General features: G+C 39.6%; 1 protein-coding gene across 2 annotated transcripts in view; it reads right to left on the minus strand.

Moving 5' to 3' along the window:
* The window catches only part of ANKIB1 (ankyrin repeat and IBR domain containing 1), a 137,934-nt gene that overhangs the window by 42,296 nt on the left and 73,408 nt on the right, over nt 1-22,230 (minus strand). For both annotated transcript variants that reach the window (XM_063452448.1, XM_063452449.1), the window contains exons 6-7: nt 16,102-16,310; nt 1,292-1,380 (exon numbers count right to left, since the gene is read on the minus strand). In XM_063452448.1, the coding sequence (XP_063308518.1) occupies nt 1,292-1,380; nt 16,102-16,310 (298 nt within the window). The remainder of the gene's footprint in view (nt 1-1,291; nt 1,381-16,101; nt 16,311-22,230) is intronic.

The following is a 22,230-nucleotide window of genomic DNA, read 5'->3' on the forward strand; positions in this document are numbered from 1 at the left end:
TCAAAAATACCTTAAAACACACAAACCCCCACAAAAGTTACATCCCCCGATAGCCCTGATCTTGGTTACCAACATATCCAAAAATCATCCAGATCAGTTCAGAGGTTCAGGAATTTCATGTCTTATTTTTGACCGACCGTACGCATGGTCCCATACCCAAAACAGTTCTAGAGAATAAGGGCTTGCGGTCGGTCTAGTTCGGTAGTTTGGAAAATGAACAAACTCCCAAACATAGTCAATGTTCTTACAGAAGAACGATTTCACTGAACAGTGCCCTTCTACATTGTATAGAACCAAACGCAGGCGATGATGGAAGTCCAGCGGTGTTCGGAAGTTTCTGCGTCCGATTTTAGTTCCATGAGATTCATGCCCAAACACTGCTGCCTGCGTTCATGTGAACAAGATGGCTGCCAACTCGTGGATGTCCATAGGAATTGCGGCCACCCAGACGAACAATTAGAACACTGAGGTGAGAACCGTTTCAAGAAATTAATAGGTGTTAACAAGCTCCAGGGTCCCTGGTTAGTGTGTCTGTTTGGTTCCTGAACAGGATAGCAAAAAGGTACAAACAAGGTCTTTTATGAGCCTTTTTGCACGGCCCATAGTCCTGAGGCAGGAGGTTGGCAAACAGGCCCCTCCAAGAATCAGTGATGAGGTTACTTTCGCCACAACTACCATTGTTTTTTTCATCTACATATCAATGTGAAACACTAAACAGAATTCACATAGTAGATTACATTCAGATAAACTCTTAGAACCTTCATCAGAAAGTAAGAATGTAGTGTAAAGACACGCAACTAGACAAGAGAATTTGTAATTGACATTAAAGTGGCCCATCCGGGCAGCATAACAACTTGATCTCAATTAAATTGTTATGGTCTTTACAGGTCCAGGGCTCTGTCTTATCTTGAGATGAGGTTGTGAAGATGCCCAGAGTGTTCATTTAAGGTTCGTATTCTGAACAGAGTTTATCATTTCTCTTAATTAATCAAGAGATGCAGAATTAATTACCTTATTTACATTACCAAGTAAAGCACTTCCCTTTTAAAGGTTGTTTCTCAACAACCCTTAAGATAATATTTCTGGAAGATTATATTCCAGATCTGCCATACCAGTGACTTTTTAGAGGTAGAGAAATATAAATAAAACCAGGTCAAAGCCACGTTTCAAAGGCTTAAGTCACCAATTTCACCATATATTTACTGGATTTCGGCACCTTAAGTCCACAGCCACTGGACGATATATTAATTAAGGCAAAAATTGTGTCAAAAGTGAATTATTAAATACTCACGATTCCCAGCATGCTCTACAAAACTCATGTCCACAAGGGATCTCCACGGGGTCCTCGAAGACCGAAATATTGCACATGCAAATGCCACACTGACATAAAAAAAACAAAAACAAAGAATCAGCATGATTAGTATTAATAACATGTAAGGAACACCAGGACACTTCAAGGTGAAAGTTATTTAGTTTCAAATACACTGCATAAAACATATTTTAAATTATGATGTAGCTTGGACCCTGCAGGATCAATCTCAGGGATCTAAGATTGATGGCTTTATAGGCTGTAACATTTCTTTTTTTTTTCATTTCTATTTTTTAAAATCAATATTTCTATAATTAAGCTTCCAAAGGCATAGGAATTTGCAATAAATAAATTTTGAACATGAAGGGATGACCATATTATTTATATAGCTCTGTGCAGCACGGCAAAACAGGAATAACGGATAATTGAAGAACAAGTTAAAGTGAACATACAAAAGAACAGGACCCAGCTACAACAAGCATGCAATCTAAGGAGAGACGTGTATGAAAGAAGTGTGTGAGAACTCTGGAGTGGAGAGGAGAGACATTTAAACTAATTGTGGGAGTAAAAGTAATGCGAGGCGTGACAGGGGCACCTAGATGTAAATAGCAGAAACAGACACAAAGTAGATGTCTTTCTACTTTATATACGTAGGTTGATTTACTAAACGCTCAATGCCCACTGAAGTGGTAACATGGGGTAACATGGGTTTTTTACGCATGAAAACAGTGAATGGGGCTAATAAACAACTGATTTGCATATAAAAAACTAAAAACATAAAAGAACACTTCAGAAGAATTTTTTGGCTTTGTTTTCCCAAATCAGCCATTTTAACATCATGGGAAACAGTCCAATAAGAATTCCAGTGGCTGTGTTACAGAAAAGTCTTTACCTGTCTGGAATAAAAACTATATTGTAATACCACACAAAAAGTAGGGTGAAAAACCAATAGGGCAACATTGTTTTTGAAAACCAGCTCACTGGGCTGTAGAACGCAATCACAAGAAGGACACCAACTGCGTTGGGCATATCAATGAGATTCTTCATGGGTAGACCCAGAGAGACTGGCAGATTGGCTTGTTTTGTAGAAATTTTTGCATCACTAATTTTTTTCTGTGAGTTACTCTTTTCTGTTGTCGATCAGTTAATGACGAGTTCAATGATTGTACACAGGGTGCGGTTTGCATGATACTCTATATGAATATTTACATTTCACCTTACTTTTTGCATCATTTAGTAACTGCTCATTTTTATTTCAATGTATAACAACTATATTCTTTAGTCTCATGCGTGTTGGATTGTGTATAATAGATAGATCCATGGTCCACAGTAGCAACAGTACCGTCTTTTAGCGGTCATGGGCTTGGGAAATCAACTGAACTGCAGCAAAAGAGTTCCGAGGTGGGAAGTTACCATACCTAGAACCCAGACAAATTAATTCCCTAAACTTAAACTCATGGTAAACAGGACATTTGCATTTGGCGCTCAGCAAAGTTCAGTTTAACAGCAAAAAAAAAACTAAAAAAAACTTTCATTTAAGTTAAATGGCTCAACGACTAAAGATTAACATATGATGATGAATAGACCACTATAGGAGGATGCATTCTTTTCTATGTGAATCCCAGGCAAAAACCCAGTTTGTTTTACTAAATACCATATGTGCGTGTGGGAAATTCATCCCTGCTAATATATCCATAGAGCCCCTAATGAATATTCCACAAGTCAAAGGCGACCAAGATTAAGCTTTTGCTGCCTATAATGGCAGGGAGGAAGTTAGTGGCGATATAGTCCTTTAGATCTTTAAAATTTGCCTAGTCCGATTTTAGAAAATCATAATTCATCAGGAGCTGCAATGTAAATATTCAGTAGTATTATGTAGCATAGCTTTCTCCTTCAGCTCCCCGTCTGGAACACAAAAGGACAACATTATCTTTGAATTTTTAAAGGAAATGCTCATTTAATTCTGCTTTAGCATGATCAGTCTTTTGGGCTCACTGTGCCACTCATCAAATATTGCACTGATAATAAACAGATGATGCATGGTATTGAACTGGAGTGATTACTTAACGCTTGGACGCGTCCCCATTTCTGCTGGAACTGAAGAGCGTTAAAATGAACGTCCTATTTTCTAGTTTCATTATTATTGATGATGATCACGTAAATGCCTTCAAGCCGATTTTCCTGGTAGCCATGTGCGTCGGTAATAAACATCAAACTGAATATATTCAGTTTCTGATTTGGTGCTGCGAAAACTGAAATTTACTTAATATAATTTTTCTTTCCCTTAGAATTATGGCAGTAAAAACCATAGGATTTGGTTTGTTTCTTCTGAAGGAATGGCAGAGAATTCTGAATCACAAGTATTATAAACATTAAGGACTCTGATTTCCCTTCCTTGACCTCTCCTTTGAAGAAGAAGGAAAAAAAAAAAAAAAAAAAACACACCTTATGGCTAGATTATGGAACTTTTTCTCCTTTTGAATTTTGGCAAGAAGTCGGGTGAACAAATTCTTAATTAATGAAATTGGAGACTTTATGTGTCAAGGAAAGGTGTAGCTTCCACACTTCCTTATTGAGGATATGTGGAGTACGGATGTCAGGGCCTAAAGTTCCCCGTGACATTTAGAACTTGTAATTGAAACAATAAATATTGACTTCTGGATATTCACATCACAGGTCTGGATAGGCGTGAATGAAGGTTCACAACGAATTGTCAAATTAGTATTAAGATAGATTTGAGACATCATTTCTCTAAGCGTAAGCAGAATATTAGAGATTGCCACCAGAAATATAATCATTAAGGGATGTGCTGCCAAATTCCTTTGAGAAAAAAGGTTATATGTTGAATTTGTATTTTATGACAAGATGGACTTAAGGCCTTGGAGAATCCTAGTTGTAGAAGGGAAAAATATGAGATATGGAGGCGAAACCTAGAATGGTTTTAAGCATTCCACATACATTTTTTTTTTTTTTTTTTTATGGGTCTAGGCCTTGAAAACTCAGGGCTTAGAGTTCATAAAAAAGCGAAACACTTGAATGTTATGCTCTCCTGAAGGCAAACCAGCTGAAGTTCCACGGCACACTCTTTAATTAACTGATGATAGGAGCTTCCTTCTAAAAGTTTTATTAGTTCCAAAATTCTATTTCTTCAGGGTCGAAATGGAAAAATTTCAATAAACAATTCCTTTTTTTTTTTTCTATTCTTCTATGCATCATGGGTATTATGAGGCAAGAAGGAAAAATTTATGCTAGATGAAAATCTCCCTTGGAATGAAAAGACACCTAGAATGTCTAGCTAGTCCAACTTGCTTACTGAAGCAAGTTTCCACATTTCTGGAACTCTTTTGAAAGATACTTATCTGCTTGTCTTATATGTATGCTGTTCAGTGCATCTGCCTGGACATTTTTGAACCATTGATATGAATATCCTGATATCATGAGAATATATTCTTCTTCCCAATAGATAACAGTGCTGCAGAGACAGAGAAGAGGAGGAGGTTCGCCTTGGATGATTCAGAAAGGCCAACGTAGAGCCTGACCTGAACTACATTTCCTGTGATGTGTCTTACAAAGAAACAAAGAGCTGTCCAGGCTGCTTTTAACTCCTTGAAGTTGAAAGTGCCAGACTTCTAGACTCTAGAAACTCCTCTTGCAAGGAAAGGTGTTAAGACCCACCACTGGAGTCTGACAAAAGTATTTTCCCACAGAGACAATGGTGAGTCTGGAAGAATTACTTAATTTTGACATCCACTGTAGACCTTTTATTCCGCCTTTTGCCCTAGAGATTGCTGGAGTAGCTTAAGTGAGTAATCCAAATGCTATTATAACAATTCAGTAATCTGTAATGAGGTCTCCAAGCCAGTTCATTCATTGCTTACTTTAAATTTTGTTGATTTGTTTTTCTGATATGAGATATATTTTTCTTATATTGACTGGGTCCAAAATAAGGCTATGCATATGCTCCTCTTGAAGTGGGCAAGAAGACATTTGTCCCAGTTGATTAACACGATTTTAAAAGACAAACAAAAGTAACCGACTGCCTGCAATTAAACCATTTATGGAACTCCTACAACAAGGAACCAAAACAGCATTGTGCTGAGCCAGAAGAAGATTCGTGAATGATCAGCACTACAGGTTGAAGTAGTGTATGGGATAATTAAGTTGATGTTGCTTGAGATAACACATTAACTAAACAAATAGAAAGATTGTACATTCTCGTTAATTGACAGAGCATTAGTTTTAGGTGACAGGTATACTATAAATAATCAAGATATTTATTTATAGCCTGCTGAGCTATATGGATTTAATGAAGAGTAAAGGAAAAGAAGAGAACTTAACTTAATTAATTCCTTGAAACAATAAAAATCAAACTTAATTGTTTTCATGAAAATAAAATATTTTATGTACTCTAACAAAAAGATCTTCACCTAAATAAATGTAAGAACAGGATATACTACTGTTAGATACCTTCTTAATCAGGCTCTAGAGGGTGTCCTGACTGCTACGTGATATGCCATGTGTGAGGCCTGGCTTTGGTGATTTGTATAGAGAAAATATTAAAGGGACATTATAGTCACCAGAACAACTACATTTTAATCTGTAATTTTCATGCAAACACTGTCTTTTCAGAGAAACACCTCTAGTGGCCACTCTTCAGATGGCCAATGAAGGTGCTTCCTGGGGCAGTGCTGCACAGTGTGCATGCTCTGCATGGAGACACTGAATTTTCCTCATTGAGATGCATTGATTCAATGAATCTCTATGAGGAGGTGCTGATTGGCCAAGCCGATGTTTGGCCCTGCCCGCGTCCCGCCTACATGCCGATTTCAGACAATCCAATGCTTTCCCTATGAGAAAGCATTGGATTATCTACAAAGTATAAATACAGCAGGGAGGTGGATCAGGGGCAGGGCCAATGCCAGTAGACCTGTGCGGCGCTGGAAATAAGGTGAATTTTATTATGGGGGCAAGCCACCTAAATGGTCGTTTTTAACACTGTAGGGTCGGGAATACATCTTCCTGACCCTAAAGTGTTCCTTTGACAATAAAAAAAAAAAAAAGAAAGAAAGAAAGAAAGAAAAATGTGTGTCTCTCTAGTTAGGCTCAAAAGTTGGATTAACCTTGCACCCAGACTGTAAGTCCCGTACTTTTTTTCAAGTCTGAGTTCATCAGTAGCTACAGTGGCAGAATTTGGAGTGCTTAACATAACTCATCCAGAAAGTGGTTTGGTTAAACAGGCGCTGTAATTATCAGAACTACTAAACCTCAGCTGTTATTTTGCAAGTCTTTGGGTATTGCCTCCACAGTTGGTAAACCATGTGACCAATAAAAGAATTCGCTGTGTGTATATTTACCCCAGGAAGACCTGTAGCTGATTTTTGAAAATAACCAACATAACATTACATAATGTTTCAGGGGCACAATCACATATGAATGTAGGCCCCTGGGGCTAGTGAATACTAGAAACATAGAAACATAGAATGTGACGGCAGATAAGAACCATTCGGCCCATCTAGTCTGCCCAGTTTTCTAAATACTTTCATTAGTCCCTGGCCTTATCTTATAGTTAGGATAGCCTTATGCCTATCCCACGCATGCTTAAACTCCTTTACTGTGTTAACCTCTACCACTTCAGCTGGAAGGCTATTCCATGCATCCACTACCCTCTCAGCAGTGGCGTACATACCAGGGTCGCAGGGGTCGCGGCTGCGACCGGGCCCGGCCCACCAGGGGGCCCGGCCGCCCCTGCGACCCGGTATGTACCCATAGGGCCAGCCTCTTCTGCTGGGGGGCCCAGGAGCCGGCCACCTCCGGGCCCCCGAGGCTGGCCCTGCTGTCACCCGGCTGGCGGGCGCGCGAGGGAGCACTGTCCCCTGGGTGCTCCCTCTTCAGCTCCCTCGCGCACCGCACTGAAACCGGAGCCGGAAGATGACGTCATCTTCCGGCTCCGGCATCAGTACGCGGCGCGCGAGGGAGCTGAAGAGGGAGCACCCAGGGGACAGTGCTCCCTCGCGCGCCCGCCAGCCGGGTGACCAGCTACACCACTGGACCCCAGGGAATCCCCCCAGCTCTCACACAGGTAAGGAGGCTGGGGGGATTAAATTTAAAAAAAAAACCAGAAAAAACGTGTGTGTGTGTTTAGTGAGTGTGTGTTTGTGAGTGTGTGTTAGTGAGTGTGTGTTAGTGAGTGTGTGTTAGTGAGTGTGTTAGTGAGTGTGTGTTAGTGAGTGTGTGTTAGTGAGAGTGTGTTAGTGTTAGTGAGTGTGTTAGTGTTAGTGAGTGTGTTAGTGTTAGTGAGTGTGTTAATGTGAGTGTGTTAGTGTTAGTGAGTGAGTGTGTGTGTTAGTGAGTGAGTGAGTGAGTGTGTGTTAGTGAGTGTGTTAATGTGAGTGTGTTAGTGTTAGTGAGTGTGTTAGTGTTAGTGAGTGTGTTAATGTGAGTGTGTTAGTGTTAGTGAGTGAGTGAGTGTGTGTGTTAGTGAGTGAGTGAGTGAGTGTGTGTTAGTGAGTGTGTTAATGTGAGTGTGTTAGTGTTAGTGAGTGTGTTAGTGAGTGTGTTAGTGTTAGTTTGTGTTAGTGTGTGTGTGTGTTAGTGAGAGAGTGTGTTAGTGAGTGTGTTAGTGAGAGAGTGTGTTAGTGAGTGTGTTAGTGTTAAAGTGAGTGTGTTAATGTGAGTGTGTTAGTGAGTGTGTTAGTGTGTGTTAGTGAGAGAGTGTGTTAGTGAGTGTGTTAGTGTTAGTGTGAGTGTGTTAGTGTGAGTGTGTTAGTGTGAGTGTGTTAGTGAGAGTGTGTTAGTGAGAGTGATTGTGTTAGTGAGTGTGTTAGTGAGTGTGTGTTAGTGAGTGTGTGTTAGTGAGTGTGTGTTAGTGAGAGTGTGTTAGTGTTAGTGAGTGTGTTAGTGTTAGTGAGTGTGTTAGTGTTAGTGAGTGTGTTAGTGTTAGTGAGTGTGTTAGTGTGAGTGTGTTAGTGTGAGTGTGTTAGTGTTAGTGAGTGAGTGTGTTAGTGAGTGTGTTAATGTGAGTGTGTTAGTGTTAGTGAGTGTGTTAGTGAGTGTGTTAATGTGAGTGTTAGTGAGTGTGTTAGTGTGTGTTAGTGAGAGAGTGTGTTAGTGAGTGTGTTAGTGTGAGTGTGTTAGTGTGAGTGTGTTAGTGTTAGTGTGTTAGTGTTAGTGTGAGTGTGTTAGTGTGAGTGTGTTAGTGAGAGTGTGTTAGTGAGAGTGTGTTAGTGAGAGTGTGTTAGTGAGAGTGATTGTGTTAGTGAGTGTGTTAGTGAGAGTGATTGTGTTAGTGAGTGTGTTAGTGTTAGTTTGTGTTAGTGAGTGAGTGTTAGTGAGTGAGTGTGTTAGTGTGAGTGTGTTAGTGAGAGTGATTGTGTTAGTGATTGTGTTAGTGAGTGTGTTAGTGAGTGTGTGTGTTAGTGTTAGTTTGTGTTAGTGAGTGAGTGTTAGTGAGTGAGTGTGTTAGTGAGTGAGTGTGAGTGAGTGAGTGTGAGTGAGTGTGTGTTAGTGAGTGTGTGTTAGTGAGTGTGTTAGTGTGAGTGATTGTGTTAGTGTGAGTGATTGTGTTAGTGAGTGTGTTAGTGTTAGTGTGTGTGTCTGTTACTGAGTATGTTTGTGTGCGTCTGTCACTGAGTGTGTGTCTGTCAGTAAATGTGTGCGTCTGTTCATGAGAGTGTGTGTGTGTGTGTGTGTCTAAAGCACTTACCTTTCTCCAGCGCCGGGCTCCCTTGGCGCTGGGGATCTCTCCGTCCCGATCCGCCTCTCAGCTCCGAATGCACATGCGTGGCCTGAGCCACGCGCGCATTCAAAACCGCCCATATAGGAAAGCATTACTCAATGCTTTCCTATGGACGTTCAGCGTCTTCTCACTGTGATTTTCACAGTGAGAATCGCAGAAAATCCTCTAGCGGCTGTCAATGAGACAGCCACTAGAGATGGATTAACCCTCAGTGAAACATAGCAGTTTCTCTGAAACTGCTGTTTTCAGCTGCAGGGTTAAAACTAGAGAGACCTGGCACCCAGACCACTTCATTGAGCTGATTTGATCTGGGTGTCTGTAGTGGTCCTTTAAGTGTATGTGTTTATGCATGCACTGGCGTACATACCGCGGTCGCACGGGTCGCAGCCCTGCGACCAGGTGCCCGCCCGCCATGTGTTGCGGCCCCAGCCCGCGCAGAGTAAGCGGGGGGGGGGGGAGGGGGCCCACAGATCAGTTTTCGCACCGGGGCCCCATGGGTTGTGTGTACGCCACTGCCTCTCAGTAAAGTAATACTTCCTGATATTATTTTTAAACCTTTGTCCCTCTAATTTAAGACTATGTCCTCTTGTTGTGGTAGTTTTTCTTCTTTTAAATATAGTCTCCTCCTTTACTGTGTTGATTCCCTTTATGTATTTAAATGTTTCTATCATATCCCCCCTGTCTCGTCTTTCCTCCATGCTATACATGTTAAGATCCTTTAACCTTTCCTGGTAAGTTTTATCCTGCAATCCATGAACCAGTTTAGTAGCCCTTCTTTGAACTCTCTCTAAGGTATCAATATCCTTCTGAAGATAGGGTCTCCAGTACTGTGTACAGTACTCCAAGTGAGGTCTCACCAGTGTTCTGTACAATGGCATGAGCACTTCCCTCTTTCTACTGCTAATACCTCTCCCTATACAACCAAGCATTCTGCTAGCATTTCCTGCTGCTCTATTACATTGTCTGCCTACCTTTAAGTCATCAGAAATAATCACCCCTAAATCCCTTTCCTCAGATGTTGAGGTTAGGACTCTATCAAATATTCTGTACTCTGCCCTTGGGTTTTTACGTCCAAGATGCATTATCTTGCACTTATCCACATTAAATGTCAGTTGCCACAACTCTGACCATTTTTCTAGTTTACCTAAATCCTTTTCCATTTGGCTTATCCCTCCTGGAACATCAACCCTGTTACATATCTTAGTATCATCCGCAAAAAGACACACCTTACCATCAAGACCTTCTGCAATATCACTAATAAAAATATTAAAGAGAATGGGTCCAAGTACAGATCCCTGAGGTACCCCACTGGTGACAAGCCCAAGCTTCGAATATACTCCATTGACTACAACCCTCTGTTGCCTGTCACTCAGCCACTGCCTTACCCATTCAACAATATTGGAATCCAAACTCAAATATTGCAGTTTATTGATAAGCCTTCTATGTGCAACAGTGTCAAAAGCCTTACTGAAATCGAGGTAAGCAATGTCTACTGCACCACCCTGATCTATAATTTTAGTTACCCAATCAAAAAAATCAATAAGATTAGTTTGGCATGATCTCCCTGAAGTAAACCCATGTTGTCTCTGATCTTGAAATCCATGTGTTTTTAGATGTTCAACAATCCTATCCTTTAACATGGTTTCCATCACTTTCCCCACTACTGAAGTTAGGCTTACTGGCCTATAGTTGCCCGACTCCTCCCTATTACCTTTCTTGTGAATGGGCACAACATTCGCTAACTTCCAATCTTCTGGGACTACTCCTATTATCAATGATTGGTTAAATAAATCTGTTAATGGTTTTGCTAGTACACCACTAAGCTATTTTAATAGCTTTGGGTGTATTCCATCAGGTCCCATTGACTTATTTGTCTTTACTTTTGACAGTTGAAATAGAACCTCTTCCTCTGTAAACTCACGTGTAATAAATGACTCATTTATCCTTTTTCTTAACTGAGGTCCCTTTCCTTCATTTTCATCTGTAATTCCGAACAAAAATATTCATTGAGGCAGTCAGCTAGACCTTTATCCTCATCTACATACCTTCCTTCTTTTGTTTTTAATCTAACTAATCCTTGTTTTACTTTTCTTTTCTCATTTATGTATCTAAAAAAGGTTTTGTCCCCCTTTTTTACTGACTGTGCTATTTTCTCTTCTGTGTGTGATTTGGAAGCTCTTATAACTTGCTTAGCCTCTTTCTGCCTAATCTTATAGGTCATTCTGTCTTCCTCACTCTGGGTTTTTTTATAATTACTAAATGCTAACTTTTTGTTTTTTACTATTTTGGCTACATCTGTGGAGTACCACAGTGGTTTCTTGAATTTTTTGCTTTTACTGACAAGCCTAATGCAATTTTCTGTTGCCTTCAGTAGTGCAACTTTTAAATAATCCCATTTCTTTTGGACTCCATTTAAATTGCTCCAGTCTGATAATGACTCCTTTACACATATTCTAATTTTGGAAAAGTCTGTTTTTCTAAAGTCTAAAACTTTTGTTTTTGTGTGGTGTGACTCAGTCACTGTTCTTATATTAAACCACACTGACTGATGATCACTGGATCCTAAACTTTCACCTACAGTAATATCTGATACCAAATCTCCATTTGTTAACACTAAATCTAGTATGGCCTCTTTACGAGTTGGCTCCTCAACGACTTGTTTTAGAGACAATCCCAGTAGGGAGTTTAGAATATGTGTGCTCCTGGCACAAGTAGCTATTTTTGTTTTCCAATTTACATCAGGAAGATTAAAGTCACCCATGATGATAACTTCCCCCTTCATTGTCATTTTAGCTATTTCTTCAACTAGTAGATTATCTAACTCTTCAATTTGTCCTGGGGGCCTATAAATCACACCTACACGAGTTACTGTGTGATTACCAAATTCTAACGTAACCCAAACTGACTCTATGTTCGCCTCACTAACCTTTATTAGGCTAGATTTTATGCTATTCTTTACATACAGGGCCACCCCTCCCCCTTTCTTGCCTTCCCTGTCTTTTCTATATAAAGAGTACCCTGGTATTGCTATGTCCCAGTCATTTTTCTCATTATACCATGTCTCAGTAACAGCGACTAAATCTACACTATCAGTTGCCATTATTGCCACAAGTTCATGGATCTTATTCCCTAAACTGCGAGCATTTGTAGACATGACTCTAAGCTTATAATTTTTTAACACACTTGCTACAGGCACCTTCTGTCCTTGTTTTGGGGGACAATTGGATTGATGTTTTATCACCCTTTTGCCCCCCCCTCCTAGTTTAAATACATCCTAGCAAAACCTCTGAACTGCTCACTGAGAACATTTGTTCCCTTTTGAGAAAGATGCAAACCATCTTTTTTGTACAGTTTATTTCCATTCCAAACAGAGCTACCATGAGCAATAAAGCCAAATCCTTGCTCCCGACACCATTCACCAAGCCACAAGTTAAAGTCCCTAATACGCATCCGCCTGTCATTCTGAGTGTTATGCACAGGCAGAACTTCAGAGAATGACAATGTGGAAGCAACCTGCCGTATATCATTGGCAAAAACACTAAAAACTTCCTTAACCTCTGAAACCTCATTGCAAGCCAAGTCATTTGTCCCTAAATGGACAAGTACATCCAATTCCCCTTCCTGCTTTGCTTGCTTAACAATATTACAGATTACTAGGTTCTGTGAAGTAGATCTGACTCTGCAGCTGGCAAGGTCGTACACTACCAAAGACTTCTAGCCAAGAGAAAATCCTTAAGGACCCTTAGGGCTCAAAACAACTGAGCGAGACAAGCATTTGCATGCAAAATTGTAATTTAATATTGTGGCCATTCTAACCAACATTAGAGAAAAGCTGTCCTATGGGTACGACGAGGCCCGGTGCAAACCAATTTCAAGGATTTCTTTAATTAGCGTGTAATTAATCAATAAAGGCTTAATGGTGTATGCCACAGTTTGTTGATTAACTATATGCTAATGAAAGAAATTGGAAAACTGTCACGAACAAGAGAGCGGTTTTAAAGTCGTGCATTAGAGATAACCCAAATGAGAACCATCTTCTAACAACAACATTTTACAAAAAGCGCAGGCTCTAGAATTCTGCAAAGGCACATAAATAAATCAGCAACAGTTCTAACATAGTTTAAAAAAAAAAAAAAAAAAGAAAACGAAGTCAGTATGACAAAGTTCTAGTTTACCGGTTCAAAAAAATATTTCAGAAAAGATCAGTTATTTGGGGTGTGAACCACAAAGGAAGGTAAATACATTTAAATTACTTAACGTGGGTGTAAATTTAGTCAGAATTTGTTGTAAAATGAGCTATGGGTGTGCATGTGAGTGAAATACTGTATGTGGCTCGATGTCATGTGGTTGCTGCAAGAGAATTTGGGGCTCGGTGTTAAGTGAGTGCTGCACGCGAAACCAGTAATACCTGCAATATAGGATTGTAAAGTGAATGCTACATTTGATGCAAATGCCTTTTGGGAACAATAGGTGATCCATATTACTGCTAACTACCAGAAGATGTAAATGTTGTGGGTTTGAATGTGATGTGAGTATTGATTGTGATGTGGAAGCCAATAGCAATGTGAAATCCTGTGGATGCTGGATTCTGGGGGGAATGTGCAGGAACGCCATCAGGGGGTGACAACCATGATGGTTGTTACGGGCCCAGCGGCCCTGGGGGTCCACCTGTAGCGGCGGAACTGCTGCCGGTGCAGCTGCACCAGGGCCTACACGCTGATAGGGCCCATTGGGTGCCCCAAGCATTTAAGGCCACCCGATGGGCCCTATATATTCAGGGGCCCGGTCTGTGCTGAGGCCGTATAATAGCGCATCCGCTTTAAAAAAAAAATTTTTTAAATGGCAGCCGCAAGTTGTGCTGGGAGAAAGTGACATCCGGTCACTTCCTCCCAGCTTACTTCACGCGGGAAGGAGGAAGCAAGGAGAGGCAGCCGACTCCCAGCATCCCCAGCCACCCTCCTGCAAGGAAAAGGTAAGGAACAGGAGGGTGGCTGAAAAATGAGCTGTGTGTATGTCAATATATATGTGCGTATTTGTGTATATGTATGTATATACCAGTATGTAGGTCAGTATGCATGTCTGTATGTATGTATGTATGTATGTCAGTATGCATGTCTGTATGTATGTCTGTTTGTAAGCATGTATGTTGGTTTGTGTGTCTGTATCTCCTTATGCATGTGTAATTGTGTGTATATGTGCGTTTGTCAGTATGCCTGTATATGTGTATGTCTGTTTCAGTATGTGTGTATCTTTCTCTGTGTGTGTCCTTTTGTATCAGTGTGTGTGTTTGTGTCTGTGTGTGTATTCCTGTGGGCGGGATTTGGAGGAAGGCCCTGGGGGCAGGCACCCAGGGACCCAGACCTTGAGCTGTGTTAGGGGCCCAAAACTTCTGATGGCGGCCCTGGGTATGTGTGTGACAAATGGGTATTATGTAGGAGGTTAAAATTTTATGTGGTGTTTATTTAATAAATTCTTTAGTGAACTGAAAATGAAAAACACAATTTAGGCTAAAGTAAAAGTATCCGAGATGTGACTGTAGCTGGATTAGATAATGTTTCAAACCAACAATTTTTCTGAAGCAGGTGTGATAGATGTTTTCGGGTCCTTAATGAAATAGGGTCATAAAAAAAAATTACCGAATTGTGCTTGGAGGCCTATAGAATAAGTTTATCACCATCAATTCCACAGAGCATTAGCTGCTTATTCACAAAGTCTCAAGTCTCCTCACTTTTATGCCTCTTTCTTACAAATATACCCAAGGAATCCACCAGGAATACTCAGAAAGCAATAAGATATCACTGTAGGATTGAGGGATCACGCCAGAAAGGGTCATATTTTACCTTTAGGAGATGGAATGCTGGCTTACAAATCGATAAATTTCATTTAACTTTTATGCGTTAAGGTTATTTGTTCTGCCGCCCCATGGAATGACTGGAGCTTCTCACAGGTCTGCATATTTCTGTGATTAGCAGTTTTGGGGAGAGAGATTTTTGATAAACTGCCCTAATGGAATCACATAAAGATGAACTGATTCTGTTTATGACATGGTAAGTAGCAATCTGTCATGGAGCTAGAGAGACCAAGGCTACAATAAATTTTACACAATTACTTTTGAGACCTTTAAGAGTGATGGATACATATCCACACAAGCATTGAGTCAGTGAGTGTGATGTGATAATATCTGCTCAAGGAGTGCATTGAGTAACAGTGTTTACGAGATGTTATAGGTCCGTCAGTTATACGACTTAAAAGAACAAGCATTTATTTATTTTACTTTGAATATGCAACTTTACGAGTTTTAATATTCAAAAGATATTTAAAGGGACACAGCAGGCACTTTAACAACTTTACTGGAATTAACTTATGGTGCAAGGAGGTCCCTGGATGCTGGTTTAAATAAAGGGATTAAATCATTAATGAACAGTTTAACCCCAAAGTCTTGAATCCCAGTCCAAGGCTTCCTGATTGAAGCTTTGGTCTGCAGCGGGAAAAGCTGACGGTGCTTGGTTCAAGACTTGGCGTTAAACTGTTCATTAACTGTATTGTTTTACTGTTTAGAACACTCCCCATTGCCTAACTGAGCATTTATTACAAGTACTAAGAGGGGTACTCATGACTATCCAAATGCTTTATAATGATGGCCTTTTGGTAGGCTAAGGGACATTGGAATTGTTGCTCACCAATAATGAGACGACACAGGTTGTATCCTTTGTACTAGGACCAAGCATGATATTGGAAGATCTTAATCCTTTATCTCACAAAGGAACTCCATATTATAAGTGCAGGGCATCAAATTGTATTTCTATAAAGCAAAGCACCATGCAAACAAGACATTTATAGCCAAAATGTAGATCCCAAAGTATAGTAGAAATATAACTAACATGATGCTTTGCCAGTTGCATGGTTGGGAAAGCAACAAGGTAGCTATAGTCAAACACCCCTTTTTTCTACCTAAGATGGTTAAGGTTTGGGATAATGTATCAGAGAGAATGTTACAAAAACATTTATTTTCAAATGAGGGAAGAAAATGCCTAAACTGAGTAAAATTAACACATACCAGAGGTGTGTCTATGTCACTCGGAGAGAGGCTGATCTCATCAGGCGAAGTGACAGATGACCGTGTGGTACGAGGGGTACGTGGTGAAGGTAAGGTGTCCCAGGCATTGAATCCACTAGGAGGAGGTGTTGGCATCTGGACGCCAGAACGTTGGCAACAATTCTCAGGACTGCACATCCATGCTTCAAGTAATTTCTCCCTATCCCAGTCTGCAAAAAAACAGAAGACAGTTGCATGCATTAGAATACGTAATGGCTTAAGTTTAAGCTCAGAAATCACCAATGCAATAAGACATTTTAGGACTTGCCAAATGATTTAAGCCCTGTACATATGGAGACATCTTCCATTATACCTGTATTTAAACGGTTTATGCAAACAATGATGGTGATGACAAAAACTGTCAAAAAATGGAAATGCCAATAAACTGGTCAAACTGACAATAAGGAAGACATGGAATGAGAACAAAAAGAATGAGCAAAATGAATAATTGAAACCAGCATTAGAAAAAAATATTCTTTAAAGTCCCCATGTCTTACTCCACAATGATATCTGGTATATTCATGTCATGGAGACATTAACAGCACAGCTTTGTGGTTCAGTTGTGTGTATATATATATATATATATATATAAATAAAACAAAAAAATACACATGCATGCAGACATACACAAAGAAACAATTATTGAAGTTCGATACACTATGTATATGTGGTAATTTGCACTCCCAAAAGACCAAATAAACAGTGTTGCCCACTTGGTCAAGCTAATTGTGACATTCACCAAGTGTCCATTCCTGAGCAACTTCTATTCATAAGTGATTAACATACAGGTAACTTAGAGCTAAGCACATATATGCAGGATACATGATAATGTAAAGGAAGAATTGAAACAACACAACACAAATTGAGGCCAGGTTTATCCAAGGTTGAGAGATGTATATCCAAAACAAACAGTTTCTGCCCAGTTCCAACACTCTACATACTAAGGTACAACCAGACAAGGAGGTGCGTGGAGAAGTGTTCCATGTGAGACAGCAAACAAAAGAGTAATGTTTGTAGTTGGAAATAAAGCCACTGCTATAAGCGATGTCTTCCATCAATCCAACAGGCAGACATTGGATGTGTACCAATGGAGGAACATAAACACAAACTATTACCATTCCCAGGATAGGTACACATCCCTCTAATATCAACCCAAGTGAATAAATGCAAAATAACAGATCTAAGAGCTAACATCTACAAGCAGCTCTTGCATTGGCTAATCACTGAGTTCATGAGTCTATCATGGAGAGATCAATGAACAGCAGTAGTTTTCATGGTAGAAAGATACAAAGATTTAAACAAAAGGGAACATTGTCTCTCATCTGAAGTTATAGTTGATCTGGAAAATGTTTACATTAAAGGGACACTATAGTCACCAGAACAACTACAGCTTATTGAATTTGTTCTGGTGAGTAGAATCATTACCTTCGGGCTTTTTGCTGTAAACACTGTCTTTTCAGAGAAAATGCAGTGTTTACATTACAGCCTAGTGATAACTGCACTGTCCACTCCTTAGATGGCTGTTAGAGATCCTTCCTGGGTCATGGCTGCCTAAAATGCATCCAAACATTCAGTGTCTCCTCCCTCTGCATGCAGACACTGAACTTTCCTCATAGCGATTCATTGATTCAATTCATCTCTATGAGGAGATACTGATTGGCCAGGGCTGTGTTTGAATCATGCTGGCTCTGCCCCTGATCTGCCTCCTTGTCAGTCTTAGCCAATTCTATGGGGAAGCATGGTGATTGGATCAGGCTACCACTTCTGATGATGTCACCAGACTGCTTGTTTTTCTGAGTCCAACAGCATGCAGAGTTACAGCTTCAGGATTGAATACAGTAATATTTTGCTATATTCATGGAGGCATGAGGGGCCAGGGGGCCTAGATGGTGGTGTTAACACTATAGGGTCAGGAATACATGTTTGTGTTCCTGACCCTATAGTGATCCTTTAAAGTTACATTGGCTTAAAATAAAACAAATTAACAAAAATAAAATGAAACAAAACAGACCCCAACCCCCTAAAAAAATAATAAACAAAAACAAAAAAAAAAAGACACAAACTCCCTAAATTTACAGGATATAATGTGCCACTAAACGATACATATCTGAATGGAATAAAAAAATAAAATAGCTGGCAAATTGGAGGAACTAGCAGCTAACCTGTAAAACTCTAATGTAAGGTATAAGAAATGTACATCTCGTTTTTAAAAATTAACAAACCACTCAGCTTTGTCTAAATTAGCCTTTCTATATATAAAATAAAAGGTCACATTTGCCAAAGAACGTCAATAAAATAATCAACTGCAAACACGATTTGACTTGGTTTGGCACAACACTTGACATAGGATGCCATCTGCTACCAATCTCAAGTCTCAAGACAGATGGCGTTAAAAGATCCAGCAGTCATCAAGAATACTTATTAATAACATTTATCAACATTGACTGCTAATCATTATAGATATTTTTAACCATAGACTAAATAGTACTTGTAAATAACCGCGACCAATAGTATACATTCCAAATGCCATCCCCCCCCACCCCCCTTCCAAAACAACAACAAACACTCCCAATAAAGTTAGAGATCGGTGGAAATAAGAAAACCATGTTTTGGTAAAATTACGTCATTCGCCATCATATCAATAAGACATTTTTGAATGCTGAAAAGCATTTATATAAGAACAATGCTTTAAAAAAAAGCCAGGAACACCAGTGTTTTATACACTGCCAAATATCCACAAGGGTTTGCGGGATACAGCGGAAAGACCTACAATGCAGAGCATGGATTCTGCTCTGCAGCCTCTGTCGGTCGTTCTGGATAGAATCCTGCAGCCACTGGTTAGGAACATTAAGTATTTTTTTTTATTGGATTCATCAGATGTATTGAGAAGGTTACCCCATCTTAAGGTTGATGAGACTTGCCTTTTATTTACTTAGGACGTGACAGGTCTCTACTTTACAAAGACACTGTGTGTGTTGAAAAATTGTTGAGTCCACAAAGTGGTGAAATAAATCTCCATTATTGCTGAGGCTCCTTATTATGTGCATCTCTAAACATCTCTCCACCACACATTTGGCTGTATTGTTGTGGAAAAACCTTTGACTAAAGGGAACTTTTTCACCAGAAAAATAAAAAATGTTTATTTCTGATTTTTTGGACATAATCCTCAATGCTAATATATTTATATATAGGGGGACAGCTTGTACAGGCAGATTAGGGGCACTGTGATGGGGTCAAATATGGCCCCATCATATGCCAATATGTTCATGAATGAGTTTAAAGAAACATTTGTATATTCGCAGGGACCCTATGAAGTACATGCCATTGTTTGGTGGTGCTTCATAGATTAGTTTATAATAGGAGTTAGTTTTTTTTAGTATTTAAAGACACAGAGTGATGTTATTATTTCTTAAAGCTAATTTCAACGTTTATAATTGCAATGTATACATTATTCTTTTGAAAAAATTTATATATTGTGTAGGAACATATTCCTGTCTTTGCATATATGTGCTATTTACATATTCATGGATATATTATTGTTTTTAGTTTTTACCTGCATTCACCTTTGCCCTTAATTGTGGAGTGGGATTGGATATTTAAATGCAGGTGTTCATTTGACCAATGGTAACGGATGATGGGGCTTAAATATAGTGGATGTAGTAATATGTATACATGATTGAGGTTTACATAGCCGAAACACCAAATTTCTTACCGTGAACTAGGGCATTAAATATAATTTTATCTGCATATCTTGCTGTGATGCCCTTTCAATATTTTCTATTTCTCTGAAGATGCCATCAGTACAAAATAACCAAAAGATGTAAAAAATAAAATAAACTGCAAGAAATTCTCTGTTCCCTTTCTAAGAACAGCTAAGCAGATATTAAAATGATCGAAGATTCTAAAATGCTATGTGATGGCCCATAGACATTGACCGTGTCCCATGACGATTCATTTAACAGGGCCATTAGACAGGTACATGTTGTTTCGCACATTCCTCTATAAATTATAAAACACCATTTTAAATATTAAGATCCACTAAACTTTATTTTGTGAATGTCATGTTTGTTTTCTTTCTCTTTCAGAGACAAACCGGAGAACTGACATCACTGTGTAGTAGAACGTTCAAAGGTTTTTTTTAATGTATCATAAGTTGGGAACCGAAGCTTTGGCTGCTGACGTCAAATCCCATTAGGGAAATTCAGCATGAAAAGTTCCTTAGAGAATGGAATGAATTGTGTATGAAGCCAGCTAGGTTTCCCTGTAATTTGTGGAGAAGATCAGAAACCATTGATGGAATACAATATTTATTCAATTACGTACAACGTTTCCTTAATAAAGATTCTATTGTTGGAGTGGAAATCTGTAGGCTTGCGAGCTACAGCAGAAATGCAACTCCCTTTAGGCAATTTAAAGAAAATGTTTCTTTCAAGGTGTTGAAAAAGAGCACATCCGATGAATAATGAACTTATAACACCGTGAACAGTCAGCAGTCTGATATTTACAGTTTATTCTTTCTTAACATCTTATAGCCTGTTATATAATCAACAAGCATTACAAACACTATAGGTCACTGTAGTAGTTATGGTACAAGGGATCTTTAGGTGGGGCAAAAACTTAGGCACCCAAGACACTTGTTGTTAACAACAAAACAAAAACAAACAAGAGATGTTAAATTAAAAGTACAAACAAAAACAAAGATTCTCCAGTATGCATTAAAAAGAACTGCTTTATGATTGAGTGATAAGTATGCATACCTACAAACTAAAATCAGAGATTCTAACAAACACCATCTACAGGACCCTTAATCTCACAATACTCAGGGTACAGCCTGAATTATGTGCCAACTATAGCAGGGACAGGATGCAAGAAGGGCAATAGTAGACATTATGAAGGTATGAATGGTAACATTATGAAGGTGTCCTTGACAGAGCATGAATGGGGCAATGGATAAAAGCGGTGCTACTAGGCTGTGCGGAAGGGTGGCAGGCACTAGTAATGACAGTGCACAAGGAGGGCGACACTGGGTACGATGTCTTGGGCAAGGCGTACTCCAGACAGTAACGAAAATCTGCAATTCTGAGAAGTAAGGAAGGATCATTGACACTGCAAATACAGATATTACCGAGCAGTATAGAGCATCTGTACACAGTTAAATATTTTTAACATCCATCTATATTCTAAAGAGCCTCTAGCAATATGTGCTTTTTATAAATCTAGCCCTCTATTTACAGCAATCCTGACAGTCTTGTAGTTCAAAGAAGAAGACATTACTGCTGGAGAAGCTATACTTAAGGGTGAATTTACTATAATCAGATTGTGTAGCCATGCCAGACAATACTGAGCATCTAGAAAGTATTTAACCCATTAATCCAGGAGACACGCAGAATACTTGCATCATCACTGCAGCAATGTCGCTGTAGCTAGATAATGGTAATTAATTAGCAATTGTTTGAAAACGTAACTATTAAGGACCAGTAATGTGTCCGGCTCATCATAATTTAGAGGGATTTTTTTTATACACACACGTTTGATTTTCTCTGACAATATCCTTGAATGAACAAGGCTTCGAGAATGCCATGCATTCCTTCACTAATGACTTGCACTTTTCAGTAGCAGCAAAGGGTGACAGGCAAGCGATTGTGTTACTGGGTTACAGCAACATCGCTAAGGCAACGTCTGGAAATCAGAGGGCTGACTCATCCTTGCATCTCGCGCAGCTCTGAGCTGGATGTTGGAACGCAGCCATGCACAGTTTACACCAATTGCATTCAATTCTATTACTCTGGGAATCGGGCGCATACCAGCACGGTGGTGCTGTCTTCCAGTTAATCTGCCCAGACTTAAGAAAATGATTACAGAGGTGATGCCAAAAGAAGCATTACATTATAGGTCTGGACTTAGAGAGCTCTGCGGTTTTGCCCTAGGCTCAAGGTTTCACGTCAAAGCTTGACATTGCCGTTTTCTCTACTGCAAGGATATCTAACTGTCCAGAAAGTCTTATACGCCACACAATGGCCTTTATGTTTACACCCAGCCTACAGAGAACACTGCAGGTCACATACGTTTTGGTGCTCTTTGAGTGTGCAG

Source organism: Pelobates fuscus, chromosome 4 (genome assembly GCF_036172605.1).
Source record: "Pelobates fuscus isolate aPelFus1 chromosome 4, aPelFus1.pri, whole genome shotgun sequence".
In the NCBI taxonomy this organism is placed as follows: Eukaryota; Metazoa; Chordata; class Amphibia; order Anura; family Pelobatidae; genus Pelobates; species Pelobates fuscus.